Source organism: Acipenser ruthenus, chromosome 14 (genome assembly GCF_902713425.1).
Source record: "Acipenser ruthenus chromosome 14, fAciRut3.2 maternal haplotype, whole genome shotgun sequence".
Lineage (NCBI taxonomy): Eukaryota > Metazoa > Chordata > Actinopteri > Acipenseriformes > Acipenseridae > Acipenser > Acipenser ruthenus.
The window spans coordinates 37181120-37195015 of NC_081202.1; the positions used below are offsets into that span (position 1 = coordinate 37181120).

Genomic DNA, 13896 nt, shown 5'->3' on the forward strand with positions numbered 1-13896 from the left:
ACGTAATAATAAACACATACTAATACAAAAAAACATATTTTAAGTGATGGACAAAAAAAAATAAACCCTGACACCAGCTTTTGTTTAATTTCAGAAAAGCACAGGCAACTCATTTTAGAGTGCCCAATTATTTTAACCCTGATTCTCTCCCCAATTTAAAATTGCCAATTACGTTACTTCACCACAGCAATTCTCCACACAGCTAAGGAGAACTGAGGATTCAGTGGGCGTCCTCCTATCCCACACCAAGCCAATTTCCTTTTTCACACCCAGGAAATCTGGAGGACAAGGGCCAGCCCTTCAGGTGTTCTCCTTAGCTCACTAGGCGCCTGGCCAGTAGGGTCAAACAGTACCTGCAGGTTTTGCCTCCCTAACCCGCAGGAGCTCCAGATCCAATGTAACATTCCCTCCGGAATCCCCAGCAAAGACCGGCAACTTTGCACACCCAGAACATGAACCTGCGCTCCCCTGACTGTATGGCACATCCTGCACATCACACGGCCGTGCTTCACCAGGTGATTTACTATGTGTTTTATTGAAGAGGCAATTCTAATTTTTTTCCTGATAATCGCAGGGTAAAGCACTGGGTGAATACATTCTGTTTGGAATTACCTCACTGGCGCCATCTACTGATCTTCCACTTCAGAAACAAGTTTCCTTTAGTTTTGACTGCAAAACATTGTGCACTAGATGGTGCTGGTGCTTACTAACACAAAGACAATTTGCCTGAGCTTTGTGGCAGACAGCTAGAACTGAAGAGCTACTCCTGAACTCAGTCAAACTACATTCACACAAACTGATCAAAAAATCAAAACACAATATTTGAGTAATACTACAATAAGAACCAATAATAATAATTGCATCATAAAAAAATACAGTATCTCTTAATAAAAGAGCAACAATGAGCTTTTTATTGATTCATATAGTCTCATGGGTAATCTGACAAGGATTGTGTCAGTCCGGAAGAGTCGAGAAGCCCTGGATTCATCTCTCATATGATCACCCCAATAACTGTGCATATTTGTGTCACTTACCATCCAAAAGAGGGTCCCGCTTGCAAACTCTGCATACTGTTCTATGGTAGACAGCACACTGAAGATTAGGCAGACGAGCACCATAAGGAACCTGCGAATGACAAGGATTTACAGGGCTAGTCTGTCACAATAATAATAATAATAATAATAATGTGCCAACTTGAGATATACAGTCATTAATATCTACTATATTCAAACATGAAAATTGGTTTATGACTTTTTCTATTGTATTAATTGTGATCAGAATGAATTACTTAATGAACCTTTTTCCCACTGGTTAAACTATATTAACGCAGCCATTCAATAAATGGCATAGTATAAAAATCTTCCTCAAGCAAAAGTTGATTAGTTATATATATATATATATATATATATATATATATATATATATATATATATTTGTTACGCTGTGCAACTTGTAAATACATTCACAGCAACACAGTAGTTAAGGGAGCAAAATCCTCATTTACTATCCATGATACTTTTACTTGCATTAGTAAAGGAATAGTATATTGCATTGGCTGCATCAAATGTAACAAGCTATATATTTGTGAAACAAAACGACACTTGGCTGATCGCTTCGTGGAACATCTGAGAAGTATACGAATTAACACCTCTACCTTTCCTGTCACCAGACATTTTAACAGAAATGACCACACTATAGAAGACATCACAATTTGTGGGATGGTTCAATGCTATGGAACTAATGCTGTCAGGAAACAAAAGGAATGTGAACTTATTTTCAAACTAGGCACTTTGGTCATCATCATCATCATCATCATCATCATCATCATCATCAACATTCTGGAATTTTGTTTAAAAGACTACTTGTTTGTTTTTTATCAACTTCTTAAAGCACTGTTTTTTTGTATTCAGCCGATGAAGGACTTGTAGTCCGAAACGTCCTGGTAATTGATTTGTAATCAATTATTCTACCTTTTTAAGTACCTGAAATATCCTTTTCTCTTTTTTCTTATTGATCATTTTGGTACACAGCAGTTTTCCTTTTTCTCAAACTATATATATATAGCCTCTGAACACTAACTCTGATGAGCGGCTGATCCGCTCTTTATATATATGTGACTATCTCCAAATTGATAATTGTTTAATTAATTTGGAGATGGTCACATTATGCACATGTTTTAGCTGGATGGGGGATTTTAACCCCATCCATGCTGTAAAAGAATTAACAACAAAACAACATTCAAACAAAGACAGCACCTTTAAATAATAATACTACAAATACAAAAAAACACAAAACGTAAAGTACGCACAAGGCTTTTTTATTTTTAAACTGAAAACAAAATGTCGGCATCGCGAACAAAGATTTTTTTCTGATGAAAGAAGATTAGACCCTCACGAAGAAGGATATTTTGTCGTGAGCCCAATTCCCTTTTCAAGATCAAACATCTAACATCTAAGGGCTGTACTGAGCAAAATTTTAAATTCCTATAACTCAGGAACAGAGTAATATTTTTTCACCAAACCAGAAAAAGGCACTATTTTGGGCCAGTCCCCTTGTACCCGAAAATTGTCAAGCAAAAATTTCTAACCGTTTTGGAGCTGGAAACTGACAAAAAACCCCCCAGCAAAAATCAGCAGAAAACACAGATTTTTTTTTTGAGGAGTTTGGTGATAAAACAAGTGATCAGGAGATGATTCATCAGTATGCACGACTATGAAGGGGTATGTGAAAAATACAGCGAACAAGGGGTGGGGCGGGGCTGGAGATGCAGTAGTGAGTGTCCTGTTGATATGCTGTGCCTTTTGAACCTGTTTTTCTGTGAAAAAATACTTTTAAACGCACATGTAAAATAAACTGTGCATGTGAAAATAAATTGGACCTGACGTGTGTGAGATGCGCTGAATAAATGGACCGCAAAGGGTTAAGCTTATAACTCACCACAAATGTATTAAAAATTGTGGCAAAATTGTTTGCAGTTTGCAGGTGTAGTGGTGATGTGATTACGAAACAGAAGACAGACAACAAAGTTCACGGTCCAAACAATACGTTTATTTATAATCCCAGTCTGGCCGCCCCCTTTCTAGATGGCCGTCTTCCACCATTCCCTGGAATGAATTGTCCGACCAACCAGTCTGGGGCACTCTGTTCCCTTTACACAGCGCCCTCACAGGTCAGTCAGGAGGGAGATTTATAACCAAGATTCATTCTTTCTCTGTCACAAAAATGTATTAAAATGTAATATGTATTATTGTGGCAGCAGGGACATGATTGATATAAACATCGCGTTTAACTTATTACTTAGTTAAGTGATTGCTTGTTAAGGGTCTCAACAAACCATATTTAACATGTAACATTCACACAGAAAACAAATGCAAACGTATATAAACAGGAAAGTCCATGTCATTTATTACATTATTTTATTTAAATTATTTCATTCGAAGTGGGACATAGACATATACTTACAACATGGCATGAGAAAATTTAAACAAGACTGGTTTAAGCCTGGTAATTTATCTTAATCAAGCGCTTCCAGTCACTGGTATAAGAAAAAAAAACTTATAACAAAGGTATTTTTCAGTAAGACTGGATGCCAGCAATTAGTGTATGCTGCGCACATTTTACTCTTCAGCAATAATACAACTGAAACTTTTATCAAAACAAATGTTGACGCACATAGGCAACTCTCACACAGTCAACAGCTCACTGCACAGCCAGCACTATTTCCCAGCAGCCTTTTCTAGTCTGAGCTGTCCCCATTTATCCACCTAGCTAGGTCAGGTGGATTGAACCCATCTGTGATAGGGAGGACCCTGTCGCTGGTTCATCTGCACTGCTGCTTAGTAAACAGGGGGTCATGCCTGGGTAGTGTCCTTTGGAGAGGACAGGATTACTACACAAAACCCTTCCACTCCAAGGAAAGGACTACTACACAAAACGTTAGATTACTTACCGTAACCCTGGTTCCCTGAAAGAGAAGACGACTACCAAAACATTATGTATGGGATATTATTATTTGTTTATTTAGCAGACGCCAAGGCGACTTACAGAGACTAGGGTGTGTGAACTAAACTAAAACGTCCGGCGTACAACAACCTAGGGGAATCCACCCTAGCATTCTGCACCCTAGCATAGTACACAAAACCCTTCTATTCCAGCCGGGGCTGTCGGAAGGGCCGGAGTCGCCTGGACTTAAGTAGGTCAGTTTAGGGGATTTGATCCCAAAACCAGTATAGTGAGGGTTATGTAGAGTAGGTTCCTGGAGCGGGACATCTCTTTTAGTGAGGTGGCAAACTATTACTTATTAGCTTTGTTTTGTTTTTCTTTTTTAATTTTTGTTTTGTTTTTCTTTTTTCTTTATTAAATCCAGCAATAGGGTTACCATTGTTGGTACCCTAGTGTCGACACCTGTGTTGTTAATTAAATCTGCACGCCGATGCGTCTTGTCAACAACCACTGCTTGTTGTTGAAAGATGCTGTCTGAGCTCCAATCGAGCTGACAGGCTGTGATTGGCTGACTCTGCAGGTTGCGGGTACAGGATTGGTTGCCTTCGTCTGTGCAAAGTATTGATTGGTTTTTAAATAATGAAATACATTTGGACCAGTTGTGTCTTTGTTTAATACTAGCTGTCCAATAGATGTTGTGGCAGGGCAGAAGCCCCGCTGGTGTAAATAGTGTGTGGGGGAATGTAAGGTTGGCAGGGATCGGTTAAATCTGTCCCTGCCAGCAATCATAGGTGTGGACATTCCCCAGTTAGGTAATTGATGCTAATTGGGGAGTGGCCACATGTATAGAAGGAAGGAGAAAGCCTTTGTCGGATGGAGGAGTTTGTGTTGTGTTGGCCCTCGTGTCCCTGTTTATTTGTTTTGTTTATTAAATGTGCACTCTAGTGCTTAAATTGCAGCTTCCCTGTCTCTCTTCCTGCTGATAACAGCTTGGGCCGTGACGCTATCCTGTCACAGATGTGAACTGAGCTTTCACTACGGCAAGTCAAAATGAAAAAGCCATCACTTCACGGATTGATTTAAGCTGATGATACTGAATCATTTTCTAATTCTGATCATGTAATACTTGCCAACCATTTTTTATTACACTTGCTATTTATTTCCCAATAAATCTGAACTAATTTATCTTGATTCAAAACAGTAATATGTATTGCTTGTGTTTAAAAAAGGGCAACGTAGTTGTCTGACAGTTTTAGATGAGTGTTTCAAACTTTATTTAACCCCATCCACGCCACCTACACGTTGTAAGACCAGCTTTTTCGCCAGTCTCAAATAATACATAACAATGACGGACGGTCTTCAATATAACAATGGTACTACAAATGAAAATAATCATACATAAATAAATAAATATACACAAGGGGTGGGCACCCCATCACAGTAACATATAATCCCAGTCTAAGACAGCAATCCCACTGAAAAATAATGCCAAGCATGGCACATAAGTAACAGCATTGCACAGATCTAAGCCAATTTGATAAGAATCCCTTTTCCTCAGCAGGTTTAATGGTGTAGGATTTCCCTTGTTGTTTATGACTTTGCCAGATGGGCTAGTTGTCTTCCGCCACTGGAATTTAAGAATAAGTGGTAAACCACATAAAGCCCTGTGATCAAAATGTTCCATCTGCATCACAAGGGCCGGGAGATTAAAAAAAAATGAGTCTTTTGATAAAGCAGCTATTGCAGCCGTCTCCAGCTGCTGCGTGACCTTGGATTGCTTTTGCACTTTGTTCATATCTTTTTCCCCCCTCAACTCTGGTTTCCAGAAACAGTTTTCTGGGTTTTTTTTTTACTGAGAAAAAGCCATTGAGAGACATCAAAGTAACATGCAACATGAATTTCATTATAAGAAAATTTCTTACGAACTTAAAGCTGAAGAATTCGATTTTCTTCGTATTTTTTTCTTATGCTTTTTAGTGATTTTTTATCTCAATTATTCAAATATTGTGGTTTTCTTATGTCTCTGTTGGAGTTCAGAAGCTACTTTTCAATTCCAGTTGCCTGCCATAGATACATGTAATGTAGGGTAAAATCAAGCAGTGTCTTTATGTTACTAAGCTCCAGCACCATCTAGTGCAGAGAAGTGTATTGCCAGCAAAACTAGAGGAAACATGGTCCAAAGAGGCAGCTCAATTCTATAGAGAAACTTACATATATAGGCGGCAGAACCGCGGGGGCAAGGGGGGCACTCCCCCCCCCCCCCCCCCCCCCAATAAAACGTTGTGGACGGAAATATGTTTTCTCCCCCCCAACTCTGAGTCTCTTGTAAGAGGTATATCTGTATATTAACCACTTCAACTCCAGATGTAAAAATGAAACCCCTTCCCAGGTACCAGATTTTGAAAATAATAATAATAATGTTTTCAAACCTGTAATTGCTATAAAATGTTAATATATGATGAATAAAACACAAATAAATGACTTAAACTGTGTTTTTCATTAACCCTTTATGCTGCTGTGTACTACATACCCATATTCAATATAGAGATAAAAACGTTTTTTTTTTACAATGAAAACAAAAACGCTGCTAATAACGATAATAACAATAATAATCAGTAAACAGTAATTATCAAATAAAAATCAAACAACATCAAAACATGTGCCATTATCGACTTGCTCTGTGCCATTTATTGAAATGTTCAATACAACAGGACCCGGGGTTGTCTTCGCAACCACTGCACATTTTTCTTTCGTCTTTTCTTTTGTTTTCATTTTCATAGCAGACCCTATACCTTTTTTACGGTGTCTGCTTCGCTTGTGTTGGAGGGATAGTCACAAATGTGTGTACAGGGCTACTTTGCGCAGGCATTGTGATGGATCTGGCTACTGCATTGCCTGTACCCAGTGCTGTGTTTTGATAGTATTTCGTCACAGTACTGCCATTTCAAACCAAACAGCTTTCTGTTTGCAGCTGGCTTACCTGTAAAGTAGTTGCATGCTCTTCTGTTTGTATAGTTTGTGTTGTTCTTGGCTCCACATCCTCTTCATCATCATCGCTGAGTGATAAGTTAGCATCACTGTTGCTGGTATCGAAATCCTCCGAACCAACTTCACTCCTGTTGCTCATTATAGAAAGACCACGTACGTTGCCATGTTTAGCTTTCGCTAAAAACTATATAAACTATAACTAAACAAGTAAAACTAATAATAAATCAAAAAATAATAATTTAAAACACTATATATATATATATATATATATATATATATATATATATATATATATATATATATATATACTTGTAAAAGCAGAATGGCTCCCTGCAATATATCTCAGCCTTCTAAACGCCCACAGCTAGACTGGAATCGCTACATGACACACAACTGGATACAAATGTCACCTGACCCTCCCCCAACTTTCATTGCACATTCCACAGTACCAGCACTGCTTTAGAGAATGAAACCTGAAACACTAGACTGAGAAACCGATCATAGAATAGAATGGGAAACTTGACGTACGCAGGTACGGCATGGTACTGTAGGGTGGGTTTTCATTTGACATACGTGCATACGTCATGGTGTTGAAGTGGTTAAAAAATGGATCAGAGATTTCCTTTAACCTGAAAAATAAGTAAATACGGTATTCTTTTATGTAGGAGGCTGTGTGGTCCAGTGGTTAAATAAAAGGGCTTGTAACCAAGAGGTCTACGGTTCAAATCCCACCTCAGCCACTGACTCACTGTGTGACCCTGAGCAAGTCACTTAACCTCCTTGTGCTCCGTCTTTCGGGTGAGATGTAGTTGTAAGTGACTCTGCAGCTGATGAATAGTTCACACACCATAGTCTTTGAAAGTCGCTTTGGATAAAGGTGTCTGCTAAATAAACAAATAATAATAATATATTTGACCTTTTTCTGCTTGATGACAGAAAATCTCTGTTCTCGTCACACCCTCTGAATGCTGTCTGTCAATGCAGTCAGCACAGCAGGAAGGGCAGCTAGTCTCCGGCTTGAATAACAAATTATAGAAATCAAACAACTGGATGCAGACTGATTACTTTGAATAAACTTTATGAACAAGTTACTGAACGAACAGCACGATCAGCACTGACACATGTAGTCTACTAGATATTTTTAATTACCAACATTTTTTTTTTTACTTTCGCTAATACATTTTATCACTTATTGGCAACTTTAATACTTACATAAATACATGAACGTTCACTCAACATAATTAAACAAATAAAAAGTTACTTTTGTTCTTTTAAATGTTTTTAAGAGGTAGATACCTGAAGTGAAGGACAGTTTTCTGGTTAAGCCCTAAGGAATGCTCACTTGATCACATGTGTTCCTGGACATTACAGCATATCTTTTAATTCCCTTTACTTTACCTGTCGTTAAGGATACGATCATATCACTGTGAATTTTGCCATTTGTTTCCACTCAGCGTGAAAATAGGAAGTGAGCAGTACACATCTTTTGAATTTGCAGCAATACAAAATTTAAGCGGTTCGCAAACGCCAAATAAAGGTGAATACTTTCACAGAACTACAAGCAAGAGGCAAAATTAAGTTCTAGGTAATGTCTCAAACAATTTAATGAAAGCAGAGGGAGCTGTTTAAAGGACAAACAAACTTCAAATTAATCAAAGGCTTTTGTGCAGAATATATACCTCTGCATACCCTTGATAATGCAAATCCTAGGGGGAGGATGGTTTACAGTTTTGGATTACCATGAAGTAGGGTGGGTGGTGCTCAGTCTGCCTCTATGGAGAGCTCTGCTCAGAGCACTAAGTGCTATTCATCAACTTTGCTGTTTTCAACTCGCTGTAAAACTGAATACGAATCAATAAAGCACAATCTGTCTGCATTTTTTATAATCTTAAATACTCCTTTCAAATTAAATATGAATCACAATACGCATACTTAAGTATATCATGTCTTTATTTCCCTTTAAAAACGACCTTTTCAGAAAATATCACCATCTCAAGCATTTTGAAACTGGTAAAAATGGAATACAAATATTAATTCAGATTCGAAAACACACATTTAAATATAATATAGTAATTAAAGAAAACATATCATGTGCAATTTACTTTTCATTTTGCTTGTTGTCTCTCATATATCGATCTCAAAACACCTCATCAGCTAAAAGCGCTGTGACGATAGCTCAAAATGGCGACAGCGACAGCTCCGTGGCACTGAATCTAAATATTTTTAAACTTAGTGTCACCGGGCTGACTGGGTTTGGCTTGCCAAAAAGGATGATAAATACACCAGAATTAAATTGCAAAAAAAAATATTCATTTATAGGAAACAAAAGAAAAACTAGAGAAAGAAATATGCCATGAGTCTCTCCAGCATCCACCTTCAAGGTTAGAGCTCCACCCCCGAGCATTCTCAGGCCCTTATATATAGAATACATTTCCCATAAAGCAACTCTCATTTAAAGATACAGCTCTCATTTTTAAAAAATAAAAATAAATACAGATGCAAAAATGCTTATATATATATATATATATATATATATAAACTCCCCTCACAAACATTGCTTGAAGTGAGAATGACTCCCTAATTCCTGGAGTGATCTGATCCCACGAGAAACACCTCAGTTTTGTCCTTTCATATTTTATTCTTCGGTGACCTCTACTTCTTTAAAAAAAAAAAACAGAACGTGTTGGCTTTCCAGATATGACAACCTTTAAGGGGCACTACACTTTGAACAGATTTAAGCATTAATTCTAACAGCAGCTATGATTTTATTAGCCTTTATCAAAGATCATGGATCGAACGGCAACGTCTTATAAACTTGCTTTTAAATAACTATTGATGGGAAATGCCAAGTTAAGAATGCAGTGCCTCAACTAAGCTTTAAAAACCAGACAAGTTTAACATATTTGCATCCATATATGCAAGATTATCCTTTCTAAGTAGAAATGTCACAGCACCAGATGTGACAGATAAGGATTATACAATCCTCTGCTCTCGCCATGCACTTCTTAAAAGCACATATTCGTATTGAAAGAGAAAGAACCTAGACTGAAGGTATTTAAAATTGTGGCCCACAATGGGTAGGAAATATCAAAGTTATGTTAACTAATGTATGTATTGTTCTTGTTATTTAGATGTACCTATCACATCCTAGTGGCAGCTGGTACACCAGACTGATACTGTTAACCTTCCCCTTCAGCACGCTTACTATAGTTGAAGCAAGAAGTACATCAGACAGGAATACCACGTACTGTAGAACAAACTTATGCTTTACATACATCTACTGGGGATACAGTAAAACAAACAAATACTCCAAAAGGTACAGGATTTATTATGATATTTTGAGCTCCTCAGAAATAAACACCAAAAAATCGAAGAATCCTAGGCACGTGCTTGACCTTTCGTTGTTATGATGTCAGGCTTTAGCCTATTCTATTAAGGGTGTCTCTGGCCAGCAAAGAAGGCAAGGGGAGGAAACGCTGTAGTCCATTCAGGGAATTTTCAAAGTGAAGAAAATGTTTAAAAACTAAAGGGAGCTATGAATATGTGAGGATAGCACTGTTAAATACTGACGCATGCACAGCGAGGGTTACGTATTCTTACTAAATGACCCATGGGTCCACCCCAAACTATTAAGTTTGTCCATTTATAAAGGAAAATCTATTCCATTTTTTATTACACTGATTAATAAGTACACAAAGCTAGTTAGCTATCAGAGTAAGATCATTGTAGTGCAAGATTATTGTAGTTACCCTGAGTAGGAAATGTTTCCTATTTATATATATATAAAAAAAAGATTCAGTATCATCAGCCAATCAGCTTCAAGCTATAGCAGGCATTAATACACAGTAGATGCCCACTGGAACATCACCGCATCAACTGTGAATCAAATTTAAAAGAACTCTGCGCAAGTACCGGCTTTTTCATTTTTACTTACTGTATTTTTAAGTTTAGTTCAAATCTATTGGACAGTAACTACTAAACAAAGACACAATTGGTCCAAATGTATTTTATTATCCACCAAAGCCAACCAATCAGTACTTTGCCACTTTGCTACTAATTGGGGAATGGCCACACCTGTGATTGCTGGCAGGGACAGATTTAACCCCATCCCTGCCAACCTTACATTCCCCCACACATGCTATTTACAGCAGCGGGGCTTCTGCCCTGCCACAACATCTATTGGACAGATAATATTAAACAAAGACACAATTGGTCCAAATTGATTTCATTATTTAAAAACCAGCCAATCAATACTTTGCACCGACGAAGGCAGCCAATCCTGTACCGGCAACTGCTGAGTCAGCCGATCACAGTCTGTCAGCTTGACTGGAGCTCAGACACAGCATCTTTCAACAACAACAAACCAAGACACGGACAGTTCAGTAATATTGCTCCATTAAGATATCTGGCACTGTTCAGATAAACTATAAGCAGGTCTGACAAGTAAAAAAGTGATTTATTTAATAAAGTAATTATTTTTTTTTCATAAATTTAGTCGTTGCCAATTATTTTTTATTATTTTCTCCCAATTTGGAATGGCCAATTATTTTATTATGCTCAGCTCACCGCTACCACCCCTGCGCTGACTCAGGCGGGCGAAGATGAACACACACTGTCCTCCGAAGCGTGTGCCGTCAGCCGACCACTTTTTTTCACACTGCGGACTCACCATTCAGCCACCCAAGAGCTACAGCGTCGGAGGACAACGCAGCTCTCGGGCAGCTTACAGGCAAGCCCACAGGCACCCGGCCAGACTACAGGGGTCGCTGGTGCGCGGTGAGCCGAGGACACCCTGGCCGACCTAGCCCTCCCTCCCCCCGGGTGACGCTTGGCCAATTGAGCCAGACTGTATGTTATAATTGGTGAAGCCACCTGGTGTGTTTATATTATTTACACTGTGCAAACCCACCACCACACTATATATAATTGCTATACCACACTGGATACTGAGCTGCTGCCAACGTTTGATTGTCAAAGGTAAGTAAAGTCTCTCTAGTTGTTGGGTTACCATCCCCCCCTTGTGGTCACCACTGGTCTGTCATTTTTTGTGACTGTTTTGTATTTGCACGCCTCCCAGTGGACTATCCAGGAACAGTGATGTCTTTCAGTCCCTCCAGGTAAGTAAGTAGTATTGTTTGTACCTTGTTTACTGTTCCTTGTATTTGCAGATGTTAATTGTGACTTTCTTTCCTTCCACAGATTCCTGTGCAATAAAACAGTCCAAATACAACAGTCCAATCCTAGTTCTGTAGTTTTTACTTTTGCTTTGCTTCTTGCTCACTGACACAAACACCAAGCTTGCATTAACAACACAAACAGTTGATAACCCAACCGGTCTCGTCTCTTCTGTTGCGCTGCTGATCCTGGTATCCTCCATGTAGATTCTTCATTTGCCCAGCCTCTTTGCTGAACACAACCAGCACACTTTCCTTTGGGCTTTAATAAAACTGTGCCTGTGTTTGAAATTCCTTTCTTTGTTCCAGGAAACTCCTTCCAGTTGCTTCCTGATTCAAACAAAGTTCATTCTTCTCTTTAGTTAAAGAACAATTTGATCTCTCAGTTTTCATAGTTACTTTCTGTTACCAATACCCAATCGTCACAAGTAAAACAACAAAACTGGCTCTATTCAATTTTATATTCCTTCTTGATGGTTTCTCACCGGTAAGTCTTTCTACAACACATGCAACCACTCCAGCACTTCCTGGTTCGCCCCCCTTCCTGAGCTTTGCCAGCTTCCTTTATTCTCATACAGGGCTGGACTTCCTGTCTCCTAGACCAATCTCCATCTAGCAGTTTCTCTTTATGCCTGGATGCTTTCAGCTCTTTCACTCACTCACCGTCAGCATCTGTGCTTTTTAACTAGCTCAGAATGTCTTGCTATCTCTTACACGGAGAGTAAGCTTGCATTTGTAGCTTCTGTGATAATTCATTATCTCTAATACAATCACTAGCCTGTCTCTTATTTTCTCATCTTTCTGTGCCCCAAAGTCACAGTTTTTGGCGAGCTCGTAAAGCTGTCTAATAAAGGCCTACATTGATTCTCTATGGCATTTTGAGTCATCTGATGAAACCTCGCTCTCTCATATATAACATTTTGTTTTGATATTTTGATAAGTGTTCATCATATTTATTCAGTACGACACTGTATTTATTTCCATCTCCATCGTTCTCGAATGTAAATGATTTGTAAATATGTTCGGCATCCAGCCCCATTGCATATATAAGCGCACTAACCTGCATGCCCTTGGCCTCGGCAGAGAGTGTTGTCGCTGTTCTGTACATGGTTAAATGCTGCTTCCAATTGGGCCAGTCAGACGATCTGGAAAAGTTTAGCAGCTCTGGATGGTGAAACTGTGCCATGGCAATCTTGTATCTTACAGATTGTCATTCACAACTTTTCAGGGATCCGAACTTCTAAGACCATATGGCATTGTGGTTAATAGGAAAGAAACAGAATGAGACGGCTGGGTGTTTAAGTTCATCTTTTCAATATCACAGAGCATATCATGGATTGAAGTATTCCCGTACGTTTGAAACCATACAACTTTATTAACATCAATAATACAAACAATAACATTCTATCACATATACATATATATTAACATTAACATAAGAGATGTTAACAGATATTTACATATGAAAAACAATAACTTATTTTAAATGAGTGCTCCTTTGCTTCATAATATCCATGGATGGATGCGGAATGCATAGTGTTTGGTACCTAAATGCCAAACAATAGAATAAAATGCTTAAATAATACTTTAGTGTGTGGTGTTCCTTTGCCTACGAGGCTTGCAATGATTGGTATCTCTAGGGTATTGTGGCAGGGCAAAAGCCCTGCTTGTGTAAATAGTGTGTGTGGGAATGAAGATTGGCAGGGATGGTGTTAATGCTGTCCCTGCTAACAATCACAGGTGTGGCCATTCTCCAATTAGGTAATTGAGTGATAACTGGAGAATGGCCATC

At 38.5% G+C, this 13896-nt stretch overlaps 1 protein-coding gene across 1 annotated transcript in view; it reads right to left on the reverse strand.

Annotated features, from left to right (window-relative positions):
• kcnq1.2 (potassium voltage-gated channel, KQT-like subfamily, member 1.2) overlaps window positions 1-13896 on the reverse strand; it is a 475366-nt gene that overhangs the window by 438984 nt on the left and 22486 nt on the right. Inside the window, exon 2 of the mRNA XM_058985439.1 lies at window positions 1031-1125. Coding sequence (XP_058841422.1) covers window positions 1031-1125 — 95 coding nt within the window. The remainder of the gene's footprint in view (window positions 1-1030; window positions 1126-13896) is intronic.